Here is a 25375-nt window from a genome sequence, read left to right as displayed (position 1 = left end):
GGCGAGTGTACTTGAAACCAAAGATAAAAACCTGCTGCCTAAAAACTTTCTCCACATCCGCTAAAAAAAGGCCTCCAGCAGCACAAACAGAGCCGTAAAACGAGTGCACTCTGAGAAGCAGTGAAACACCGAGTGACACTCGTTGCTGTTGGAGGAGAGTTCAGAGCTCTGACAGCTCATTTAGTGACACAGTTACAGATTGAATTGAGAAATAAAAGGTTTCAGCTCCTCACAGCCCTCTGAATGCTCCTTCCTGCTGCCTCCACATCAACTATTGAGGATCAACTCGCTCTGCTTCTGCTCTTATTCCAGCGTTTACACTCACAAACATCCACACAACATGGCCGATGTTTTTAACGGAGCTGCTTTCAGCTCCTTCGTCCAGAGTTCACAATTGAATTCAGAGTTTGGAGAAACGATGGACGGAGCTGCAGATCGATGCCGTTTGTGCTGAAGCTAAGCTAACGACAGCTTGAGTAAAAAACACCTGAAACGAGTTACTTTACCTTCAGCTGGAGCTTCAGAGGAGAAAACAAACTGCGACACACTGAAGGCAGAAGTGAATGTAAAGTTCAGACAGGAAGGAGCAGAGAGAGAGAGAGAGAGAGATTTAAGTTTATTAATCTTTTTGTTCTCTGTATAAAGTCTTTATTCGTGACATTCACACCAATATGCTTCTTCCCAGAGGTGTTACAGTCACATGATCAAAGATGATTTGTCCCTCTGTCCCCCCATAACCCCACACCACCTGGAAACTGTCCAGGTCCTGAGCAGCTCGGTAAAAGCTGAACTCTACCAGCAGTCTGGACTTCACCATTCTCACAAATACAGGAACCACATCAACATTCAAGGCTTCCTCCACCTTCCTCCTCCAGCTCACATACACCGCCATCTTAGCCTGTCCTCAGACAAAGTCCAGTACCTGACATTTGTTCTTTCTTTGGCGAGTGTACTTAAAACCAAAGATAAAAACCTGCTGCGTAAAAACTTCTTCACATCTACTAAAAAAGGCCTCCAGCAGCACAAACAGAGCCCTGAGACGAGTGCACTCTGAGAAGCAGTGAAACACCGTCTCTCTGTGGCTGCAGAGGGGACATGTGTCCTCTACGGCAGCGTTGACCACAGAGATGAAGGAGTTCACTGCCACGATGCCATGGAAGATCCTCCACTGCAAGTCTGCCTGTTTCCTTGTTAAAGGAGGCTTGTATGAAGACCTCTATGCAGGTTTAAAGTCAGGGTTTAAACTGCAGCATGTCCTCCACGGAGCGTCACTACGCCCGTCTGCTCTGGTTCAAGGATTTTACCGGCAGTTTCTTATCGTGACTGCCCTGAGGCGTCCTCCAGAGCATGGGACCATTCAATCTTCCTCCATGCAGCACAGGTTCTTGCAGGAGCCAGCACAGAGAGTCGTCCTGCTCCTGCCTCTGCTTTCTCGGTAGAGACCACACTGTAAAAACACTTCTGTAGAAGGCTGGCAGAGGTGAGGTGTTCAGCTTGCTGGAGTCCATCAGAAACAGAGGCAGGCCCAGTCCCAGACCACCACACTGCTTCAGGATGCAACAGGATGCTGCTCTCCACACCAGGTCCGTGGGTCTAGTGAGCAGTCTCTGGATGAATTGGAGGTGAAATGCAGCTCCCCTGCTGGCCAGATGGACTAGACCCTGTCCACCTTCCTCCTTCGGAAAGAACAGGACACTCTGAGGGACCCAGTGAAACCTGTCCCAAAAGAAATCTACTAAAATTCTCTGAATTTGTGATAGAAAAGAAGCTGGAGGATCAACATAGGCCAACCGATGCCACAGAGCAGAAGATACCAGATTGTTAATGACCAGAAAACAGCCTCTGTAAGACATTTTGGGTAAAATCCACTTCCACTTCATTAGCCGACCTTTGACCTTTTCTAAAACTTTTTCCCAGTTTTTATGTAAAAACATGTTGCTTCCCAGAAAGACTCCCAGATACTTTAGCCCCCCTTTCTTCCAGACTAATCCTCCAGCTAGCCTGAGCCGATCTCCCAGCCTGTCCCCACCATGACCGCCTCACTCTTCCCCCAGTTTGCTTTGGCTGATGATACGGAAGTGAACAGGTTGACTGTATTCATGTATCGATGTCTCTCTGTGTGTTGACCAGGACGATGACATTATCTGCGAATGCTAACAGTTTAAAGAGACGTCACAGTCAGCCAAACGAACACCACTCAGATCACATCTCAGTGTCTGAAGCAGAGGCTCGATGGCTAATGAGTAGAGCATGCCGGACAAAGAGCAGCCCTGTCTGACCCCCCTCTGAACACTAAAAGGGGCGCTCAGACCTCCATTAATTTTCAGAACACTCACAATGTCACTGTACAGAACCTGGATCTTGGCTGTGAAACCTGGCAGAAATATTCAAGTAAAGTACAAGAACAGCTGCATCTCAGAAAATTAGAATATCATGGAAAAGTTCATGTTTTCCTGTTATTTAATTCAAACAGTGAAAACCTCACATATTTTAGATTTATTACACATAGACTGAAATATTTATAACCTTTCTTGTTTTAATTTGGATAATTATGGCTTACAACTCATGAAAATCAAAAATCCGGCATCTCAACATATTAGAATATTTCATAAGATCAATCCAAAAAAAGGATTTATAACAAAAAAAGTCCAACTTGTGAAAAGTATGTTGATTTATTTCACACTGGACTTCAGGCCACTTGGATTCTGTGCCTCTCCACTCTTCCTCCAGACTCTGGGACCTCGATTTCCAAATGAAATACAAAATGTACTTTCATCTGAAAAGAGGACTTGGGACCACTGAGCAATGGTCCTTCTTCTCCTTAGTCCAGGTTCAGGAGTGGCTTGACACAAGGACTGTGACACTTGTAGCTCATTTCAAGAACACGTTTGTCTGTTGGCTCTTGATGCACTGACTCCAGCCTCCAGCATTGAGGAGTATGTCAATGAGTGTCTTCTGGACATCTGTCAGGTCAGCAGTCGTCCCCATGATTGAGTCGCCTACTGATCCAGACTGAGACCATTTAAAGCCTCAGGAAACCTTTGCAGGTGCTTTGAGTTAATTAGCTGATCAGAGTGTGACGCCATGAGTTTCCAATATTGAACTTTTTCACAATGTTCTAATTTTCTGAGACTGAATTTTGGGTTTTCATTAGCTGTAAGCCGTAATCATCAACACCACAAGAAATACAGGCTGCAATATTTCACTCTGTGTGTCATGAATCTATAGAATACATGAGTTTCACTGTCTGAAATGACTGAAAAAATATTGAACTTTTTCACAATATTCAAATTTTTTGAGCTGCACCTCCAGATCAGCTTCTGTCAGCAGGTCTGCCTCACAACCAAAACCATCATGAGGTCCAAAACCACAAGCCCTGGTTCACCAAACAGCTCAGTGAACTCAGAGCTGATTCAAGCACCAAGACCAGAACCAGCAGCCGTCTGGAACCCACTCAGGACCATCACTGCCGACAAGAAGAAAGGTCGTGCTATCAGCCCGTCCTCCAGAGCAGCAGAGGAACTCAACACCATTAACGCTGCAGCAAGTCTGTCTTTATTTCTGATGGTTCACACTGGATTCATTTCAGGAACTGAAGAGAAAATCAATCAGCGTCTTAAAAAACTCTGGATGTGCTCATTTCTGCCTGCGACTGAGCTTTAAACACAGTTTTCTTCAAACCAATGAAAACATGGTGTGAAGCTGTGAGAATATTTGAAGCTGTTACAGTTAAAGACCAGCAGAGACGGACTCCTGTTTCAATAAAGCTTCATGAACAGAAAGAAGACAAACATCAACATCCAGCAGCAACTCTTCAAAGTCAACCATCACAATGAAAATCCACACAAACCATCAGCAGCACAGACTGCTGCAGCCACCAGAGGGCAGAATCACACTGAGCTTCACAGGCTCACCTGGTCAGTGGGCCTCATTTATAAAACTTGCTTACGCACAAAACGGGGCTTGAAAGTTGCGTACGCAACTTCCTACGCAAAGGTTGTGATTTATAAAAATAAACTTAGCGTGAGAATGTGCGCACCGGTACGCCAACTTTGATGCTTGCGTACGAACATTTTGGAGACAGGGGGAACTGGCGGTGCAGATGGTGAGGTGGTGAATTGAAGCCAGATTGATCTCATACATTTAATGTCATCACATATCAGACTTATAGACCCGCGTAATCATAAACACCCAAGTCTGCAGTGTTATAGATGCGTTCCTTTACCGAGCCGTTAGGCCTACTACTGTATGCACAATATTCATATATCATACTTCCATCTTCAAATGATACAGAGCAGTGGATGGCACTGATGGATTAGTAGTAATTCTGACAAGGTGTGTAACAATCATTCAATTTGCTGAGTAAGCATATAAATAGTGCGGTGACACTCGTGCGTAATGCTGCACAATGGATGCGCTGGCACTGCTGGAAGATCACGCAAATGGTAGGATCAGGATGGAGAGAAGTTTTAGGGACCACGGAGATTTCCTGGCCCATGATGATGACTGGCTAATAAGCCGATTTAGATTCCCTAGAGCGGTGCTGTTGGATCTATGTGCTGAACTGGGCCCAGTGTTAGATAGACCCACCCGCCGGAACCGCGCCATCCCGGTGCATATCCAGGTGCTGACCACTCTGGGGTTTCTGGCGACTGGCTCCATTCAGCGGGAATTAGCCGACAGGTAAGTGTTTGATATGATTAATATTATGTAATGTTACATTGTCTGTCTAAAGCCCCTTTTGGGTATGATATAATTCAGTTAAATTATGTCCTTAGGTCTGGGATATCGCAGCCATCCCTCAGCACCATAATGCCAGCCGTTTTGGATGGCATTATAAAAATGACCAGTCGATAAATCAGGTTTCCTTACACTGTGGGTGAACAGGCCAACATTAAAAGGCAATTTGCAGCAATGTCCGGTTTCCCAAATGTAATTGGCGCAATTGACTGCACTCACATTGCTATAATTCTTTTTCTTTTCTCTGCCATGATCGAACGTAAAATGCCATTGATCAGCAGGCATATTTATTTGCAAAGACATTCATGAGGTACTTTGCATTGACCATTCATGGTAAAATGTGGGTGTGTCGGGGGCGGGATGTGAGGTGAATCCACCTGCGCAATCTTCCAGGTGGAGTGTGATTTATAAAGGGAAAATTGCGTGCAGGTGTGAGTACGCACGGTTTTATAAATCCGAATATTTTTTGGCGTACGCCATTTTCAGCTTTTGGGCGCGCGCACACTTTTAGTCTGGATTCTATGCAATGTTTTATAAATGAGGCCGCTGGTCACTGACCAGGTGAGCCTGTGAAGCTCAGTGTGATGCTGCCCTCTGGTGGCTGCAGCAGTCTGTGCTGCTGATGGTTTGTGTGGATTTTCATTGTGATGGTTGACTTTGAAGAGTTGCTGCTGGATGTTGATGTTTGTCTTCTTTCTGTTCATGAAGCTTTATTGAAACAGGAGTCCGTCTCTGCTGGTCTTTAACTGGAACAGCTTCAAATATTCTCACAGCTTCACACCATGTTTTCATTGGTTTGAAGAAAACTGTGTTTAAAGCTCAGTCGCAGGCAGAAATTAGCACATCCAGAGTTTTTGAAGACGCTGATTGATTTTCTCTTCAGTTCCTGAAATGAATCCAGTGTGAACCATCAGAAATAAAGACAGACTTGCTGCAGCGTTAATGTAAATGATTCAAGTATCAATAACGGTCCGATGTGTCAGAGATGGCCAGAACTTTAGAGTCAAACCACTGCCACTGTCCTCCTGGCCTGCTGTCTGGCTCTGACATCATGCAGAACCCTCAGTGGGAGGACAGTGGGCCATCAGAGTTTGTGGTCGGGGACCTCTCACACCTGGTGTAGAAGGTGTTGAGTTCCTCAGCTGCTCTGGAGGACGGGCTGATAGCAGGACCTTTCTTCTTGTAGGCAGTGATGGTCCTGAGTGGGTTCCAGACGGCTGCTGGTTCTGGTCTTGGTGCTTGAATCAGCTCTGAGTTCACTGAGCTGTTTGGTGAAGCAGGGCTTGTGGTTTTGGACCTCATGATGGTTTTGGTTGTGAGGCAGACCTGCTGACAGAAGTCCATATATGTTGTTGTTGTCCAGATTATGGGATGGAAAAGCACTAGCAGCTGAGATTTTCCTCAGATGTGATGAAGTTCTTTTAAAAATGTCAGATTGACAAACTGATCAGAGGCTCATGTTGAACTCGTTGATTGTACGACCAGATGGAAAACGCAGGAACAGCAGGAACAGCAGCAACACTCATCCAGTGAAACTTAAAGCCATGAGTGTGTTTGTCGTGGTGCATGCTGGGAAGTGTCCCTGACAATGTCCACTTACACAAACTGCAGTTTATCGTCTCATATGTACTTCAGCATGTTTTTGTTTCCAGACTACAGTAAAAATCAGTGATTTTAGTCTCTGTAGAAATAAAAATGTTCATTGAATTATTGGATTGTTTGACTTTTTCAGTTTTGTTTGATAAAACCAGAGAATAACTTGATTTGTTCACAGTAACTAACACTCAGTTAAAGTGATCTCAGGTTTTAAAGCTCACTAAAGACACTTCCTGCAGCCCAGATGAACACGTCCGCAACTGGCAGCGATCAAGGGTCAACATGTATTTCATCTTTATTTGCTCAATAAAACATGAACTTGATGAAAACTGATGTCAGTGTCAGTCAGATCTGATTAAAGTTTAACTCTCTCAGGCCTCTCTGGCTGTTTGGACTGTACTTTCATTCTCTCTGGATGTTGTGGAACAGATTGTTTTCTCCGTCTCAGCCTCCAGCTGAAGGTAAAGAATCAACTCTGAAATGTTTTACTCGTTAGCACAAGCTGTCGTTAGCTTAGCTTCAGCACAAACGGCATCGATCTGCAGCTCCGTCCATCGTTTCTCCAAACTCTGAGTTTAACTGTGAACTCTGGACGAAGGAGCTGAAAGCAGCTCCGTTAAAAACATCGGCCATGTCGTGTGCATGTTTGTGAGTGTAATCGCTGGAATAAGAGCAGAAGCAGAGCGAGTTGATCCTCAATAGTTGATGTGGAGACAGCAGGAAGGAGCATTCAGAGGGCTGTGAGGAGCTGAAACCTTTTATTTCTCAATTCAATCTGTAACTGTGTCACTAAATGAGCTGTCAGAGCTCTGAACTCTCCTCCAACAGCAACGAGTGTCGCTTCTTTTTCTCACTTTGTGCTTCAATGTGATCAAGAATCAAATCAAAGATTCCTCTTTTAATATGACCTGAGAGGGCTTGATTGAGACAGGCTTTTATTTTGAAAGGATCTCTCAGTGGTGGAAAGAAACTAATTTACTCAAGTACTGCAGTGAAGTACAGTCTAGAAGTACTTGTATTTTGTTTGAATATTTCTACTACATAAATATTTGACTTTTACTTCATTTTGTGACTTTTCAAATTAAGACTTTAAATCAAAACAAATGATCAGTCCGTTAAACTTCCTAAAATCGATAAAACAGTTAAAAGTTGCTCCACGACCAACTCCAACATTAAAGTACTCGTTATCCATCAGTGATACAATAATCCAGTAATCTAACTGTTCAAGGAGCCGTTCTGATGGACTTTGTTCTCACAGGTGAAATCTAATATTTGTTGCTGTCACATTAGTTTGTGTGAAGTGAAGCTTCATTTTTGATCTCAGTTTAATCATCGCGCTGCCTCTGTGGACTTTGGCTCCTTATCAAGGTTCAGCGTTCAGCTTTATTATCTTTATAACAGGATTGACCAATGAAATGCAGTTACAGCTCCTCCAAGATTTGACATGAGAATAAAACACTGAAACAGAGCAAAGTTTAGAACAATATCACAAAAGAAATAAAAAGGAAAACTAAGTTAGATTTACAGGAAGATACAGTACATATGTATACATACACATATACACAGATAATCATGTACTGTGTGCAGTATGAACATAATATTCAAGTTATACTGCAAAACCTGAGACAGTGGGAATGAGGGCAGTGCAAAGGTGATGGTGGTTTTGTGCAAAAGAACAACAGAGCAGAATAATTCAATGTAAAATCTACGAATGCAGTAAAATGTCAAGAACAATTCTCGATGTGAAACCTGTCGAACGTGTCGAGCTGAGGTCCATCACAATCATCTGGAGACACTTTGTCACAGTCGGTCGACTTTTACGTCACGACCACTTTGTTAATATCGAGGATCGTTCAGGTGTAAAGAAACTTTCAGTCATGTTGAATTTACTGAATATTCCACAAACTGAAGCTTCCTGTCAGATTCAGTCAGTGTGTGTCAGTGGATGTCAACGGTCGTCCAGGCATCAAGTGTGTGTTCACTTCACTGCAGCTTCATGGCGCCATCTAGTGGACTGATAGAAGTACAGCAGCTCGGCCTCACACTGCTGTCTGACTGCATTCAGCTGACACTGATATGAAAGACGAGATAACAGCCAATCGGAGGAGGAGCAGCTGATATTTGGACAGGAGAAACCATGAAAGGATGAATTCAGCTGATGTGCACATGAATGATTTGTGTTTCCTCTCCAGATCAAAGTGTGTGTGAGCTGACGTGAGTTCAGCAGCATGAATCGGTGTGAGGACAGAGAGGAGGGAGTCCGTCCCTCTAAACCTAGACCTGGACCTAAACCCAGCTGTGTGTCCTTCAAGAGTGACCAGTCAATGGATGGCCTCGTTCATTTTAAACAGCAACATGTCTCTGACAGACAGTAAGTTGTTCTCAGTATTAAACTCGTGTTGGACAATTTGACCTGAAATGTCCACATGTCCTCCTCATGTTGTCCACTGCTGATGTTTGTGCTCATTAAATCCAGTCTGACCAGTTGTCCTTCTAATGTTCATGTTGTCCTAGAATGATGATGAAGGTTAGAGCTAGATTAGTGTTAAAGGACATTTGTCCAGTCTGTCCCTAAACAGCACTGACATGTCCACATGTGGACACTGAAAGCTGAGGACAATATGAGGCTTCAGCACAAATCCAGTGGGGACCTTCCAAAGTCTCTTTACCATCAAACTTCCTCTTTGAATGTTGGACTAAAATGCTTCAGTGACCATCGTCTCTAAATAACAGTCAGGATATTTGTGCTGAGTCTCGTGATGCAAACGTTAGAAAACAGACCAACAGAGTCGGTGCTGATGGACTCCACAGTTTAGTTTGTTGTCTGTCAATCACAGTAAAATCTGCTCAGAAATCAGTCCGTTGAGTCCTGCTTTGGTCCAAGATTTGATGGACAAATGAAGCGATGATCCACAGACTGAAATCATTCAGCTTCATGTTTGATTGAACTTTGGTGTGTTGATCCTTTTCTTGTTGATAGCTGCGAGTTTCTCCAGCAACTTCTGAGTCTGAAGAAGAAAAAGTGAATTTCCATCCCTGGTGGTCTTCCTCTGTGTCTGACAGGATCGATGGGAGACCAGCCTCTGATGGACCTGGACCTGAACCTGGACCTGGATCTGAGCCTGGACCTGAACCCAGCTGTGTGTCCTTGAAGAGTGAACGGTCAATTGATCGCCTCATTGACTTTAAAGTAGATCGACCGTCTGCTGCAAAGAGGTAAACTGTTAATAACATTAAAATATTACGGATTCTTGTTTGAACTATTTATCAGAGAAATTTTTGAAACCTGTTTGTTTATTTTCAGCATCGTTCTTCTTCTCATTCGTTTGTATCCTCACATGTGGAAGCTGCCCAGTATAACCAGTCTTCAACTCTTGACTCCAGTTGAACATTTCCTCCACACACACCTTCTGACTGATGACTGCATGAGTATAAAACAGTGACTTGATTGAGGCTAACAGATGCTAACGAAGGCTAACCCTGATTCCACTGAGTTCCTCCATCAAATCAACAAGTTGTGGTTTTCAGTCATGTGACAACACAAACACAAACATGTCAGTGATAACAGCTGGACTGAGATCAGCTGCTGTGAAACACAGAATGAAGCAACACAGAGAGTCTGAGGAAACACACAGTCTGTTTGTGATTGATGCTGCTGATGGATTCACAAAGTCAAGAACGACACTGACGGCGGCATCATGGCGCCTCACATCAGGCTGGAGTTGTGCCTCTGTGAAGAGCCAGAACAACTTCTATGAGCAACAGCTGCACCTGTTTCCTTCATGTAGTCCAGAGAAGAACGTTCCAGCTTTCATTTGAAACACAGCTGGATGTGAAATCACCCTCAGCTTTGCTTTGATCCAGTATTCTCTGCTTCTCTCTTTGCTTTTCTCATGTTTCACTCACTTTATTGTGACTCACTGCCAATTTGTGCTTGCAGCTCACACAAGCTAACATCCAGTTAGCTTGTGTGAGCTGTGTGATGCTGTCCACAGTATTATAGGGGCCAATGAGAACTGGAGGGACTCAACCAGACAAGCTGGTGAACCAACACAGTAAAGTGAAAGCCGCACAGAAATGCAGACTGGACTGTTGATTCACGGTGGGATCAGCAGTACGAGCAACACTTTAATGTCAGTGGAAACCATCTGATTCACTGTTGGAATCAACACTTCAGCTCAAAGGACCTTCAGCTGGTGTTTGTCTCTGTGTGGACGGACATGATGTGAGCTAATTCTTCATGATTCCTCCACAGAGTCCACCAGGAGAGCTCAGAGGTTCCCAGTGGTCAGTCTGCCCAGCAGCATCAAACCCACCTGGACTCCATATTTGTGGTCTGTACATGTACAACAGCTGCTTTCACATCTGTTCTGTTCACAATAATCTCCACGTTGCACTTTTTTAGACCAGTGGACCGTCAGTCTGTCCAACATGGATCTGATGTTTGCTTCCATGATTTCAGTTTGAGTCATTCATATCATCTTCTGTTCCAGCTGCTGGAGGAGAACATTGTCTCTTTTGTGAGGAACGAGCTGAAGAAGGTCAAGACCATTCTGAGTTCGGATGACCCAGAATGCTTAGAGAGTCAGGGGGAGGATGACGATGACGATGCAGAGCAGAGGAGGCGCAGCAGAGAGGCATTTCTGAAGATCACACAGCACTTCCTGAGGAGAATGGAGGAGGAGGAGCTGGCTGAGCATCTGCAGAGCAGTAAGAGGATTTCTCTAAAGGTTTAACTGCTGGATCAGTGGAACATTCACTGATGTCTCAACAGATGGACCAAAATATGTTCAGAGAAGGACATTAAATTCTCATCTGAACTTTATCAATCACTTATTGATTTATTTGTTGTTTCTTCATTCAGAACATTTTGCTCCAGTTTGTCAACGTCAACTTAAATCTAACCTGAAGGAGAAGTTCCAGTGTGTGTTTGAGGGGATCGCTAAAGCAGGAAAGCGGACCCTCCTGAATCAGATCTACACAGAGCTCTTCATCACAGAGGGAGGGACTGGACAGGTCAATGATGAACATGAGGTCAGACAGATTGAAACAGCATCCAGGAAACCACACGGACCAGAAGCCACAATCAGACAAGAAGACATCTTTAAACCACCTGGACGAGATGAACCAATCAGAACAGTGATGACAAATGGAGTGGCTGGCATCGGGAAGACGGTCTTAACACAGAAGTTCACTCTGGACTGGGCTGAAGACAAAGCCCACCAGGACATACAGTTCATGTTTCCATTCACTTTCAGAGAGCTGAATGTGCTGAGAGAGAAAAAGTTCAGCTTGGTGGAACTTGTTCATCACTTCTTTCCTGAAACCAATGAAGCAGGAATCTGCAGGTTTGAAGAGTTCAGGGTTTTGTTCATCCTTGACGGTCTGGATGAGTGTCGACTTCCTCTGGACTTCCACAACAATGAGATCCTGACTGATGTTACAGAGTCCACCTCAGTGGATGTGCTGCTGACAAACCTCATCAGGAGGAAACTGCTTACCTCTGCTCGCCTCTGGATAACCACACGACCTGCAGCAGCCAATCAGATCCCTCCTGAGTGTGTTGACATGGTGACAGAGGTCAGAGGGTTCACTGATGAACAGAAGGAGGAGTACTTCTGGAAGAGGTTCAGAGACAAGGAGCAGGCCAACAGAATCATCTCCCACATCAAGACATCACGAAGCCTCCACATCATGTGCCACATCCCGGTCTTCTGCTGGATCAGTGCTACAGTTCTGGAGGATGTGATGAAGACCAGAGAGGAAGGAGAGTTGCCCAAGACCCTGACTGAGATGTACATCCACTTCCTGGTGGTTCAGTTGAAGCTGAAGAACATGAAGTATGATGGAGGAGCTGAGTCAGATCCTCAGTGGACTCCAGAGAGCAGGAAGATGATTGACTCTCTGGGAAAACTGGCTTTTGAGCAGCTGCAGAAAGGAAACCTGATCTTCTACGAATCAGACCTGACAGAGTGTGGCATCGATATCAGAGCAGCCTCAGTGTACTCAGGAGTGTTCACACAGATCTTCAAAGAGGAGAGAGGACTGTACCAGGACAAGGTGTTCTGCTTCGTCCATCTGAGTGTTCAGGAGTTTCTGGCTGCTCTTCATGTCCATATGACCTTCATCAAGTCTGGAGTCAATCTGCTGTCAGAAGAACAAACAACCTCCCGTGAACGTGCAGTGTCTAAACTTGTCCAGTTCACAAAAGTCTTCAAAGACAAAGAACCTGAACTAACACATTTCCACCAGAGTGCTGTGGACAAGGCCTTACAGAGTCCAAATGGACACCTGGACTTGTTCCTCCGATTCCTCCTGGGTCTTTCACTGCAGACCAATCAGACTCTCCTACGGGGCCTGCTGACACAGACAGGAAGTGGCTCAAAAACCAGTCAGGTAACAGTCAAATACATCAAGAAGAAGATTGGAGAGACACCTTCTGCAGAGCAAAGCATCAATCTGTTCCACTGTCTGAATGAACTGAATGATCGTTCTCTGGTGGATCAGATCCAACAGTCCTTGAGTTCAGGAAGTCTCTCCACAGATGAACTGTCTCCTGCTCAGTGGTCAGCTCTGGTCTTCATCTTACTGTCATCAGAAAAACATCTGGATGTGTTTGACCTGAAGAAATTCTCTGCTTCAGAGGAGGCTATTCTGAGGCTGCTGCCAGTGGTCAAAGCCTCCAACAAAGTTCTGTAAGTAGACTTTAGTCATTAATAAATGTTCTATCTTTTAACAAGAGAAAAATAAATAACTTCCGGTGATCTTTCTGTGTCTCTTCAGACTGAGTGGCTGTAACCTCTCAGAGAGAAGCTGTGAAGTTATATTCTCAGTCCTCACATCCCGGTCCTCCAGTCTGAGAGAGCTGGACCTGAGTAACAACAACCTGAAAGATTCAGGAGTGAAGCTGCTGTCTGCTGCACTGGAGAGTCCACACTGTGCACTGGAAACTCTCAGGTCAGATCAAGTTGCTGTTTGTGTTGACAGATTTAAGTTAGTTCTGTACATTTAGAGATTCATGTAGTTTAAACAGTCTCTCTCATGTCAGGATTTGAATCTTTCAGTCTATTTTGTTTATTTTTAGATCTCTGACAGATTGATGATTTTGAGTTTGTGAAATGATGATCAGAAATAATTTCCTAGTCTGCAGTTGTAGATCATCTTTTCTGTGCATGTCAGAAAAATGTGTGCACTTGTCTGAATATGTGAATTAAGAAAAAAGTTTGCGACTGTGTCATAAAATTTTAGAAATATTTTGCGTATCTGTATGTACGGTTTTATAAAACTAACTGGGTTAATCTAATAAATCTCACCGCACGGGGTGTATTTTGACTGGTGAAACAGTGTCATACTCAGCTCCGACACAATCTCTGTCTTTTCCCAGGTGTTTATTTTTCTTCGTCGGCAACTCCACACATGCTTTGACTTAGTACAAACATTGATCGTGCCGTCGGTAGTAGCAGTAGGCTACAGAAGCAGGTAATCAACTGAAAAACACAAATTTAAACAAAATCACTACCTTAATGCCACAGACACATTATCCATTATGTAACCTTCATACACGAACATTTTTATGATATTTAGCACAAGTAATGATTCACTCACCAACTCGGCTTCACCGGTCAAAATGTGGTATGGCAAGTTATAATAACCACTGACTGAAACAGTACACGGTGGACCCGAGAGGGCGCTATGAACTCGCACCAGTATAAAACAGTATTAACCATTTAACATATTTGAAATAAGGAGAAATCCACACACTCTAATTAAAATCTGTGCAGGAATATTTTCCACAGTGGGGTTTCACAAAGTGCAGCATGGGTCATTAAACCTGATGAATTGACTATTGATCAGGGTCAATATGTCAATAGGTCAATAATGAGTCACAGGAAATATGAATTCTGAAGGACGATGAGTCAGCAGTTTGAGTCCAGCATAGAGGCTGTCTCATGTGTAGCTCAGTGGGATGAAGGACAAAACAAATTGGACCAAGCCAGGCTTCCTCTGTGTGAGCTGCCTCAACTAAACATGAACTCCAGGCAGAGATAACGGCATCACGACGGTGGTTATCAGCTTCCTTTGTTAACTCAGGTTTCCTTCATCAGGCTCTGAGCACTTTTCCATAAAAAGAGACGTTTGCTCCATCATGTGACTTTTTGTCACAAGAAAAAGGACCAATCATGTCCCCCCCTCCTTCAGTCCAGAGGAACAGGTTGTGATAATTCAGAGCTTTGGAGAATGTAAAAAACAAAAGAGGAAAATCAAGACTGTTGCTGCACATAAGACGAGAGAGGAATGCTGGCAGAAAACTGCTGATCCTTTAAATCATTCACTTCATTTATTTGTTTCAGCACTCAGTCACTCTCAGAGCCTCCTGTTTATTTCTAACTGCACATTAGCGAGAGACTGTGTTGCGACAGACATGAAGACAATGAATGAACATCTACAACATGTTTATGATGGAAAAACAAAGATTTGCACACATGCTGAGAAGAGACTCAACTTTATAAAATAAATGTTCTTTTTCTTCTTGTTCTTCAGACTGAGTGGCTGTAACCTCTCAGAGAGAAGCTGTGAAGTTCTGTCCTCAGTCCTCAGATCCCAGTCCTCCAGTCTGAGAGAGCTGGACCTGAGTAACAACAACCTGCAGGATTCAGGAGTGAAGCTGCTGTCTGCTGGACTGGAGAGTCCACACTGTCCACTGGAAACTCTCAGGTCAGATCAAGTTACTGTTTGTGTTGACAGATTTAAGTTAGTTCTGCACATTTAGAGATTCATTTAGTTTAAACAGTCTCTCTCATGTCAGGATTTGAATCTTTCAGTCTGTTTTGTTTATTTTCAGATCTCTGACAGATTGATGATTTTGAATTTGTGAAATGATGATCAGAAATAATTTTCCAGTCTGCAGTTGTAGATCATCTCTTCTATTCATGTAATAAAAATGTGTGGACATGTCTGAATGTGAAAATTAAGAGGAAAAAAACTCTCAAATTCAAGTTTGCGGATGTGTCATAAAGTTTTGTCGCTGTAGAAATATTTTGCGTATCTGTAATTAAAATCTGTGCAGGAATATTTTCTGCAGTGAGGTTTCACAAAGTGCAGCATGGGTCATTAAATCCGATGAATTTACTATTGATCAGAGTGCCGAGTCATTGGAAACATGAATTCTGAAGGTCTGTGAGTCAACAGTTTCAGTCCAGCACAGAGGCTGTCTCATGTGAAGCTTAGTGGGATGATGGACAAAACAAATTGGACCAAGCCAGGCTTCCTTTGTGTGAGCTGCCTCAACTAAACATGAACTCCAGGCAGAGATAACGGCATCACGACGGTGGTTATCAGCTTCCTTTGTTAACTCAGGTTTCCTTCATCAGGCTCTGTGCACGTTCCCATAAAAAGAGACGTTTGCTCCATCATTTGACTCTTTGTCACCACAAAAAGGACCAATCATGTCCCCCCTCCTTCAGTCCAGAGGAACAGGTTGTTATAATGGAGAGCTTTGGAGAATGTAAAAAATAAAAGAGGAAAATCAAGACTGTTGCTGCACATAAGACGAGAGAGGAATGCTGGCAGAAAACTGCTGATCATTTAAATCGTTCACTTAATATATTTGTTTCAGCACTCAGTCACTCTCAGAGCCTCCTGTTTATTTCTAACTGCACATTCGAGAGTCTGAAACTTTAAACTTCATCCAGAAGGTTTAAATATGAGACTCAGGAACTGGATTCAGGTCTGACACTGTCCCCTCATGAAGAACACATGACTGTGTTGTTACAGACATGAAGACAATGAATCAACATCTACAACATGTTTATGATGGAACAGCAAAGACTTGAACACATGCTGAGAAGAGACTCAACATTTTAAAATAAATGTTCTTTTTCTTCTTCTTCTTCAGACTGAGTGGCTGTAACCTCTCAAAGAGAAGCTGTGAAGTTCTGTCCTCAGTCCTCAGATCCCAGTCCTCCAGTCTCAGAGAGCTGGACCTGAGTAACAACAACCTGCAGGATTCAGGAGTGAAGCTGCTGTCTGCTGGACTGGAGAGTAAACACTGTGCACTGGAAACTCTCAGGTCAGATCAAGTTACTGTTTGTATTAACAAGCATAGAGGCTGTATCACGTGTAGCTCTGGAGGATGAACTACGATGTAAGTTTGACAAAACAGCTTTCTTTGTTCACTGAGGTTTCCTTCATCAGCCTCTGTGCAGATTCCAAAAGAAGAGATGTTTGGTTCATCAACACTGTCCCTGCAAATAAGACAAGAGAGACATGCTGACAGAAAGCTACGAGCTGATGATAAATACCAATAGACTCATCAGTTGTTCTATTAGCTGCAGTACCAGCAGTGTCAAATGAAACTGACAGTAAATCAGGACCAAACATAAAACCAGAATCCAAAGTGGTCTCTAGATTCCGTACCTTCATCATTCTTTTAGTGTGTTGAAGATCTGCTGTGTCAGATTTAAAATGTTAATGTGACCTGAAGCAAACAGAGACAAAATGATTGATTACCAGCCAAATGCAAGAAGGTTCCTGTGGCTGAAAACAACATGAAGCATCAGGTTTGTTCTGCTGTGGTCACACGGCTTTGAACGTCTGGCTCAGCAGGTCTGCAGACAGAACGTATTCCCTCAGATGAGAGTCTGGATCCTCATAGAGAAAACCATCAGGAGAAGAATTAAAGTTTGGTTTGAAACTGTGAACAGAACCTCGGCTGGAGCAGGTCAGGTGTGGGCAGGGTTTGTTTTGACCAGAGAGAGAGGACTCATCAGGGAAGATGGCAACTGCAGGGTCCATCCAATGGCTGGACAGACTGCTGTTGGCAGGTGCTGGTCCAGTCTCAGAGCTGGGTCTGGGTCCAGCTCGCCAGCGAATGGAGCACAGTGGTGCTTTATGTGTGTGGCCATCAGGAGGGATTGTGACAGCCTCAACCACAGACACAACCAGAGCTCCACAGAGCACAGCCTCTATGACTGACTCAAACTGTCAAAAGCTTTCAGTCAGTGGAACAGCAGCACAGCTGTGTTCTTACAGACATGAGGACAATGAATGGACACCTGCGTGGACTGAGAGACGCTCAGTGAATTATTTCCTACCAGCTCAGTGAACTTGTAGCTTGAAACTTCAGTGTCACTCACAAAGATAGGAAATTTGTGTTTCAGTCTCTCAGACTCTGAAACTTCACTGCTGAAAATATCTGAAGTATATTCAGATTATCTGTTTACACAAAACCTTTTCAAACATGGAAAAATATTTCTACAGCTAAACGTTCATTTGTGAGATTTTTTTAAATCAAACTCACACATTCAGATTGGTGCATACTATTTTTTTCACATGTACACAAAAGATGATGTTCGACTGAAGGCTGTGAAATTATTCCTGAACATCATTTCACAAAAACTCAAAATATCAATGAACCTCATTTTCTCCCAGATTTATTTTCTATATCATATCACGTTGGTTTCTGGATGTTTATTCCTGGTTCACTGATGATTTATTGTCACATCTACAACATGTTTATGATGGAACAGCAAAGATTTGCACACACGCTGAGATGAGACTCAACATTTTAAAATAAATGTTCTTCTTCTTCTTCTTCTTCTTCTTCAGACTGAGTGGCTGTAACCTCTCAGAGAGAAGCTGTGAAGTTCTGTCCTCAGCCCTCAGATCCCAGTCCTCTAGTCTGAGAGAGCTGGACCTGAGTAACAACAACCTGCAGGATTCAGGAGTGAAGCTGCTGTCTGCTGGACTGGAGAGTCCACACTGTGCACTGGAAACTCTCAGGTCAGATCAAGTTACTGTTTGTATTGACAAGCATAGAGGCTGTATCACGTGTAGCTCTGGAGGATGAACTACGATGTAAATTTGACAAAACAGCTTTCTTTGTTCACTGAGGTTTCCTTCATCAGCCTCTGTGCAGATTCCAAAAAGGAGATGTTTGGTTCATCAAAACTGTTCCTGCAAATAAAACAAGAGAGACATGCTGACAGAAAGTTATGAGCCAATGATAAATACCAATAAACTCATCAGTTGTTCTATTAGCTGCAGTACCAGCAGTGTCAAATGAAACTGACAGTAAATCAGGACCAAACATAAAACCAGAATCCAAAGTGGTCTCTAGATTCTGTACCTTCATCATTCTTTTAGTGTGTTGAAGATCTGCTGTGTCAGTTTTAAAATGTTAATGTGACCTGAAGCAAACAGAGACAAAATGATTGATTACCAGCCAAATGCAAGAAGGTTCCTGTGGCTGAAAACAACATGAAGCATCAGGTTTGTTCTGCTGTGGTCACACGGCTTTGAACGTCTGGCTCAGCAGGTCTGCAGGCAGAATGTATTCCCTCAGCTGGTCCAGCTGGCAGGTGCTGGTCCAGTCTCAGAGCTGGGTCTGGGTCCAGCTCGCCAGCGAATGGAGCACAGTGGTGCTTTATGTGTGTGGCCATCAGGAGGGATTGTGACAACCTCAACCACAGACACAACCAGAGCTCCACAGAACACAGCCTCTATGGCTGACTCAAACTGTTCCTCTGAATATATCACACAACTCTGAGCTTTCAGTCAGTGGAACAGCAGCACAGCTGTGTTCTTACAGACATGAGGACAATGAATGGACGCCTGCGTGGACTGAGAGACGCTCAGTGAATTTTTTCCTACCAGCTCAGTGAACTTGTAGCTTGAAACTTCAGTGTCACTCACAAAGATAGGAAATTTGTGTTTCAGTCTCTCAGACTCTGAAACTTCACTGCTGAAAATATCTGAAGTATATTCAGATTATCTGTTTGCACAAAACCTTTTCAAACATGGAAAAATATTTCTATAGCTAAACTTTCATTTGTGAGATTTTTTAAATCAAACTCAGACATTCAGATTCGTGCAAACTATTTTTTCACATGCACACAAAAGACGATGTTCGACTGAAGGCTGTGAAATTATTTCTGAACATCATTTCACAAAAACTCAAAATATCAATAAGCCTCATTTTCTCCCAGATTCATTTCTTACATCGTGATGTTGGTTTCTGGATGTATGTTTATTCCTGATTCAGTGATGATTTATTGTCACATCTACAACATGTTTATGATGGAACAGCAAAGATTTGCACACACGCTGAGAAGAGACTCAACATTTTAAAATAAATGTTCTTTTTCTTCTTCTTCAGACTGAGTGGCTGTAACCTCTCAGAGAGAAGCTGTGAAGTTCTGTCCTCAGTCCTCAGATCCCAGTCCTCCAGTCTGAGAGAGCTGGACCTGAGTAACAACTACCTGCAGGATTCAGGAGTGAAGCTGCTGTCTGCTGGACTGGAGAGTCCACACTGTCCACTGGAAACTCTCAGGTCAGATCAAGTTACTGTTTGTGTTGACAGATTTAAGTTAGTTCTGTACATTTAGAGGTTCATTTAGTTTAAACAGTCTCTCTCATGTCAGGATTTGAATCTTTCAGTCTGTTTTGTTTGTCTTCAGATCTCTGACAGATTGATGATTTTGAGTTTGTGAAATGATGATCAGAAAAATTTCCCAGCCTACAGTTGTAGATCATCTTTTCTGTGCATTTCAGAAAAATGTGTGCACGTTTGAATGTGTGAACTAAAAACAAAAATCCCTAAAATTCAAGTTTGCGGATGTGTCATAAAGTTTCATAGCTGTAGAAATATTTTGCGTATTTGTAATTAAAATGTGTGCAGGAATATTTTCAGCATGGTGCGTGCAGCATGGGTCATTAAATCTGATGAATTGACTATTGATCAGAGTGCTGAGTCATGGGAAACATGAATTCTGAAGGACGATGAGTCAGCAGTTTGAGTCCAGCACAGAGGCTGTCTCATGTGAAGCTCAGTGGGATGAAGGACAAAACAAATTGGACCAAGCCAGGCTTCCTCTGTGTGAGCTGCCTCAACTAAACATGAACTCCAGGCAGAGATAACGGCATCACGACGGTGGTTATCAGCTTCCTTTGTTAACTCAGGTTTCCTTCATCAGGCTCTGTGCACGTTCCCATAAAAAGAGATGTTTGCTTCATCATTTGACTCTTTGTCACCACAAAAAGGACCAATCATGTCCCCCCTCCTTCAGTCCAGAGGAACAGGTTGTTATAATGGAGAGCTTTGGAGAATGTAAAAAATAAAAGAGGAAAATCAAGACTGTTGCTGCACGTAAGACGAGAGAGGAATGCTCGCAGAAAACTGCTGATCCTTTAAATCGTTCACTTCATATATTTGTTTCAGCACTCAGTCACTCTCAGAGCCTCCTGTTTATTTCTAACTGCACATTCGAGAGTCTGAAACTTTAAACTTCATCCAGCAGGTTTAAACATGAGACTCAGGAACTGGATTCAGGTCTGACACTGTCCCCTCATGAAGGACACATGACTGTGTTCTTACAGACATGAAGACAATGAATCAACATCTACAACATGTTTATGATGGAACAGCAAAGATTTGAACACATACTGAGAAGAGACTAAACATTTTAAAATAAATGTTCTTTTTCTTGTTCTTCAGACTGAGTGGCTGTAACCTCTCAGAGAGAAGCTGTGAAGTTCTGTCCTCAGTCCTCAGATCCCAGTCCTCCAGTCTGAGAGAGCTGGACCTGAGTCACAACAACCTGCAGGATTCAGGAGTGAAGCTGCTGTCTGCTGGACTGGAGAGTCCACACTGTGCACTGGAAACTCTCAGGTCAGATCAAGCTACTGTTTGTTGTAAAAGCGTTGACGTCTTTCTTTAACCTCAGAAGTCCACGTTTGACATATACATACATTGATTGGCAGATGTTTTCTCTCAATGTTCATTTCATTAATGAAGTCTGGCTGAGATGGAAATCCTCATTTCTGTGTTGTTGTCATGTGACTTTGATTAGTGGACGTCACTTTATTCCTGATTCAGTCATGATTAATTACCACAAAGGTGTCGCTGAGGACCTCAGGAAGTGAAGTGTCGAGTGTAAAGTCATTGACCTCAAACACAGAAACTGTTGAGAATTGTTATGTGTTGTAAATCCTCCCACATGATGCTGCTCAGACTATCAGATCTCTGCGTTTTGAGAGCAATGATTTGACGGACACAGCAGGACCCTCAGATGATCTTCCATGTGTGTTGTTCTGTGTGTTTTCAGGCTGTCAGGCTGTCTGATCACAGAGGAAGGCTGTGCTTCTCTGGCCTCAGCTCTGAGACCCAACCCCTCCCATCTGAGAGAGCTGGACCTGAGCTACAATCAACCAGGAGACTCAGGAGTGAAGCTGCTGTCTGCTGGACTGGAGGATCCTCACTGCAGACTGGACACTCTCAGGTATGAAGAGGCTGCTGCAGCCACAGTCAGTCAGTGTGAAAGAGGAGGAAGAGCTGGAAACATGTTGTCTGTCTTTTTGGTTGATGGTGGATGTGAGTGAGACATGAACAATCACACATGTAGGAAACCTTTGTCCTTTGATCACAACATAAACACTGGTTGAACATGAAAAGGACATATTTGTGTTGGAGGTCTCAAGGAGAACATCTCCAGGAACAAACATGATCATGACCTGTTGGTCATAATTGATGCAGTTTGGACAGATCTCTGCATGGAAAAAGAACTGTCTGTCAGTTTGACAAATGTCCTTTTTGTCCTCAAAAGGGTTATAATAAGTTCCAATAAGTCCAAAGCAGTTCTATTTAGTTCAAACTGCTAGAACCTCACAACCACAGGACAGAGCAGGACTTTTGAGATGCTTCATTCAAGTGTTTTCCTCAAAATGTTGGACTGTTCCTTCATCAGTGGAGAACAATTGGACTGAACATGGTCTTCACAGCAAACATGGCTTGTAAATATTTCCATGTGCAGACATCAAGTGGCTCTTCTTGTTCTGGTGAACTTCAGGAAGTTTGACATGAAAAGATTTCCACATAACAGAGTCATGATGACTTGTCTCAGATATTGAATTTATTGACAGTATTCACACTTCTAATGAACACATGAAGCATGGTCACATATGGGACATGACGAGGAGAACCGTGTCCAATAATCAATGATTAAAGCTCTGTTGGTTTGTTCAGTGAAGACAAAGTCAGACTGATTATTGATCATCACAGGTGGGAGAGCGAGAGAGCGATCAATGAGTGAAGCAGCTTAGAATAGAAGTCAGCAACAGATTGAAATGAGGAAATGAGCTGATGAAGGCAGATTTAATGATGAGAGAGAATCAGTGTCGCTGTCAGTGTCTGAGCAGAGCTGAAGAGGTTTAGGGGCAGCAGGGAGAAGCAGGCCGGATCAACATGTTGTGTTTGTGTGTGTGAGAGTGATGTAACGTCCATGTTTGCATGCTGAAAGAGGACATGCTGCTCTGACCCCCCTCCTCCTTTCAGGGTGGAGCCTGCTGGAGTCCGATGGTTGAGACCAGGTCTGAGGAAGTGTAAGTGTGTCTTTAGTTTGACTGATGAAAACAAAGCAGAGCACATTCAGCCATCTTCAAACTGTGACATCACTCATTCACATCTCTGATGTCATCATCAAACTGTCCATCAATCAACAGATGATGGATCAATAACTGCAGCTGTTTTCTTCTTCTTCTCTCCATCAGATTCCTGTGAACTCAAACTGGACACAAACACAGTGAACACAAACATCAAACTGTCTGACAACAACAGGACGATGACGTATGTGAAGGAGGATCAGTCATATCCTGATCATCCAGACAGGTTTGACTGGTGGCCTCAGCTGCTGTGTGGAACTGGTCTGACTGGTCGCTGTTACTGGGAGGTCACGTGTAGAGGAGGAGTTTCTGTATCAGTGAGTTACAGAAGAATCAGAAGGAAAGGAGACAGTGATGAGTGTGTGTTTGGAGAGAATGATCAGTCCTGGAGACTGGACTGCTCTGATGGTCATTACTCTGTCTTTCACAATAACAGAACAATGTCCATCATCTCCTCCTCCTCCTCCTCCTCCTCTGTCTCTCACAGAGTAGGAGTGTATGTGGACTGTCCTGCTGGCACTCTGTCCTTCTACAGAGTCTCCTCTGACTCACTGATCCACCTCCACACCTTCAACACCACATTCACTGAACCTCTTTATCCTGGCTTTGGGCTCTGTTCCTGGTCCTGGTCTGGTTCCTCAGTGTCTCTGTGTCCTCTGTAGGAGGGAGAGTCTCCTCCTGTTTGAGAAACACTGCTGAACAGATCAGTTGAGTCTGTGCAGGATCTCAGTCACATCAGTCTTTCAGGTTATTGGAATAAACTGATCAATGAACTTTGTTGAAAATGATTGAAAAGATTTCTCATTTACTTTGTGAACTTCTTCCACTTCCAGTCCTTTAAAGATGGAAGCTGTGATCATTAAACTGTGGAAACACTGTTGACTTGAACCTTCAGCTGTGTGTTGATTTCAATTCTGGATCTTGTTCCAATCAAAGCTGAATGTCGCTGTGAGTGTTTGTTGTGTCTCTCAGATCAGGACTAGAGGTCCACCGATATGGTTTTTTCAGGGCTGATACAGATTATTAGAAATCAAGGAGACTGATAACTGTTAAAATATCAGATATCATCGTGATTGTTTCACTTCATGTTGTGTTTTCATGGTTCATTTTACTCAACAACATCGAGCTGAACCAAGAATCAAGTGAGCACAAACTAATTCCTGATGAGTGATAACACTTGAACTGTTTGTTGACGTATTAAGACATGAGGAAGGAGACAGCAACCTTCAAAATCCAAGACAAGTGACCACAGCGAGAGCAGCACAGGTTTCCCTCAACACCAGAGACAACCTGAGGGACGTGGACCTCGTTAGCAGACGTCCACTTCATTCAAACAACTTTATTACCACCAACAAGTCTTCAGTTTGACCAGCAGAGGTTTTGGTGTCTGATAACATGTCGTGATACTGTTTGTGACTCAAACTTTGATTTGGAGTCAAGTTTCATCTTCGAAAGCAGAAAAACAAGTTTGGAAATCATTGTTAAACAAATCTGTCAAAGACTTTTAGAAAAGTCTTCAAACTTCAACGGTACATGAGAAACAACTGAAAAAAAGGAAACTTTTTTTTTATACTTTATTGTGTCAGTACAGTATACGACATTCCTACAATACACATCCTGTTATTTAAATAACTTGACACAATATTTAGTTTTTTGTTATCTTTCACCCGTGTGGCACAGTCAAACATAACCTTTCAGAACTTAAAATACATATACACAAATACCCCAAAAGTAAGCAAAAAAAATAAAAATAAAAATAACATTACCCAGCAAAAAATACGCACACAATTACAGCAAATACAACAGTAATATAAATGCGCACATAAACGGTAAGTAGTTTTTTTCCTTTTTTTTTTTTTTTTTTTTAGGCTTCATCTCTACTGTATGCAGAGGATATATCTAGTTACTTTAATTTAAAACGAGCCCATCTTTTTTCCAACAACTTTTCTTTCTTATTAATTCTATAAGGTACCCTCTCCATCCTATAAATATTCTCTACAGTCTCTAGCCATTTATTTACTTTGGGGGCTTCCAACTTTTTCCAGTTTCTTGTTATTTGTTTGAGTGCTGTAATTCTCAGAATCCAAAATAAATATTCTTCATCCTTTCGAAGGCCATTCAAACCTATTCCCAACCATAAAGTGTGTTTATTAAATTGGCCCAATTTCCCAAACATCTGTTCTATTATGTGTATGACTTCTGACCAATACATTTCTATTTTTTTACATGTAAAGAATATGTGAGTGTGGTCCGCTTTGTCTTCCCCGCATTCCCTCCAGCAGCTAGAATTATTCTGTGTATATTTGCTTAACATCACTGGTGTTCTAAAATACCGTATATTTATCTTCCAAGCATATTCTTGGCAGAAGGCGATTTTATGTTTGAGAAATGATCTTTAAGACTCTGATTCCACTCGTCATCTGATATAGATGTTTTCAGTTCTATCTGCCATTTATCCTTAATGTTATTTATGTCTTCGGTTCTGTCATCCTGAAATATTTGATACATTTGTCCAGTTATATTTTTCAAATTATGCTTTTGATTGGCCTTTATCATATGTCTCAGAATGGGATGGAGATCTCCAAGAGATGTAATTTGGACT

The 25375-nt window shown here is 42.8% G+C and overlaps 1 protein-coding gene across 1 annotated transcript; it reads left to right on the top strand.

Annotated features, from left to right (window-relative positions):
• The first annotated feature begins 1554 nt into the window (after window positions 1-1554).
• LOC143315639 (uncharacterized) lies at window positions 1555-24510 on the top strand. Its single transcript, XM_076722966.1, has 12 exons — window positions 1555-1583; window positions 10592-10670; window positions 10830-11046; window positions 11201-13031; window positions 13120-13293; window positions 14878-15051; window positions 16232-16405; window positions 19493-19666; window positions 20831-21004; window positions 21441-21614; window positions 22667-22713; window positions 22882-24510. The coding sequence occupies exons 1-12, from the start codon at window positions 1555-1557 to the stop codon at window positions 23433-23435; spliced, it is 3801 nt and encodes a 1266-aa protein (XP_076579081.1). The 3' UTR covers window positions 23436-24510.
• The last annotated feature ends 865 nt before the right edge of the window (window positions 24511-25375 follow it).

This window comes from Chaetodon auriga, chromosome 23, assembly GCF_051107435.1.
Source record: "Chaetodon auriga isolate fChaAug3 chromosome 23, fChaAug3.hap1, whole genome shotgun sequence".
NCBI lineage: Eukaryota > Metazoa > Chordata > Actinopteri > Chaetodontiformes > Chaetodontidae > Chaetodon > Chaetodon auriga.
This window is presented reverse-complemented; position numbering and strand designations above follow the sequence as displayed.

Coding starts and splice junctions, on each gene's coding strand:
- LOC143315639 (XM_076722966.1), top strand. CDS start 1,555: ATGCAACAGGATGCTGCTCTCCACACCAG. Junction 16,406..19,492: donor TGTGCACTGGAAACTCTCAG/GTCAGATCAAGT, acceptor CTTCTTCTTCAG/ACTGAGTGGCTGTAACCTCT. Junction 19,667..20,830: donor TGTCCACTGGAAACTCTCAG/GTCAGATCAAGT, acceptor CTTGTTCTTCAG/ACTGAGTGGCTGTAACCTCT.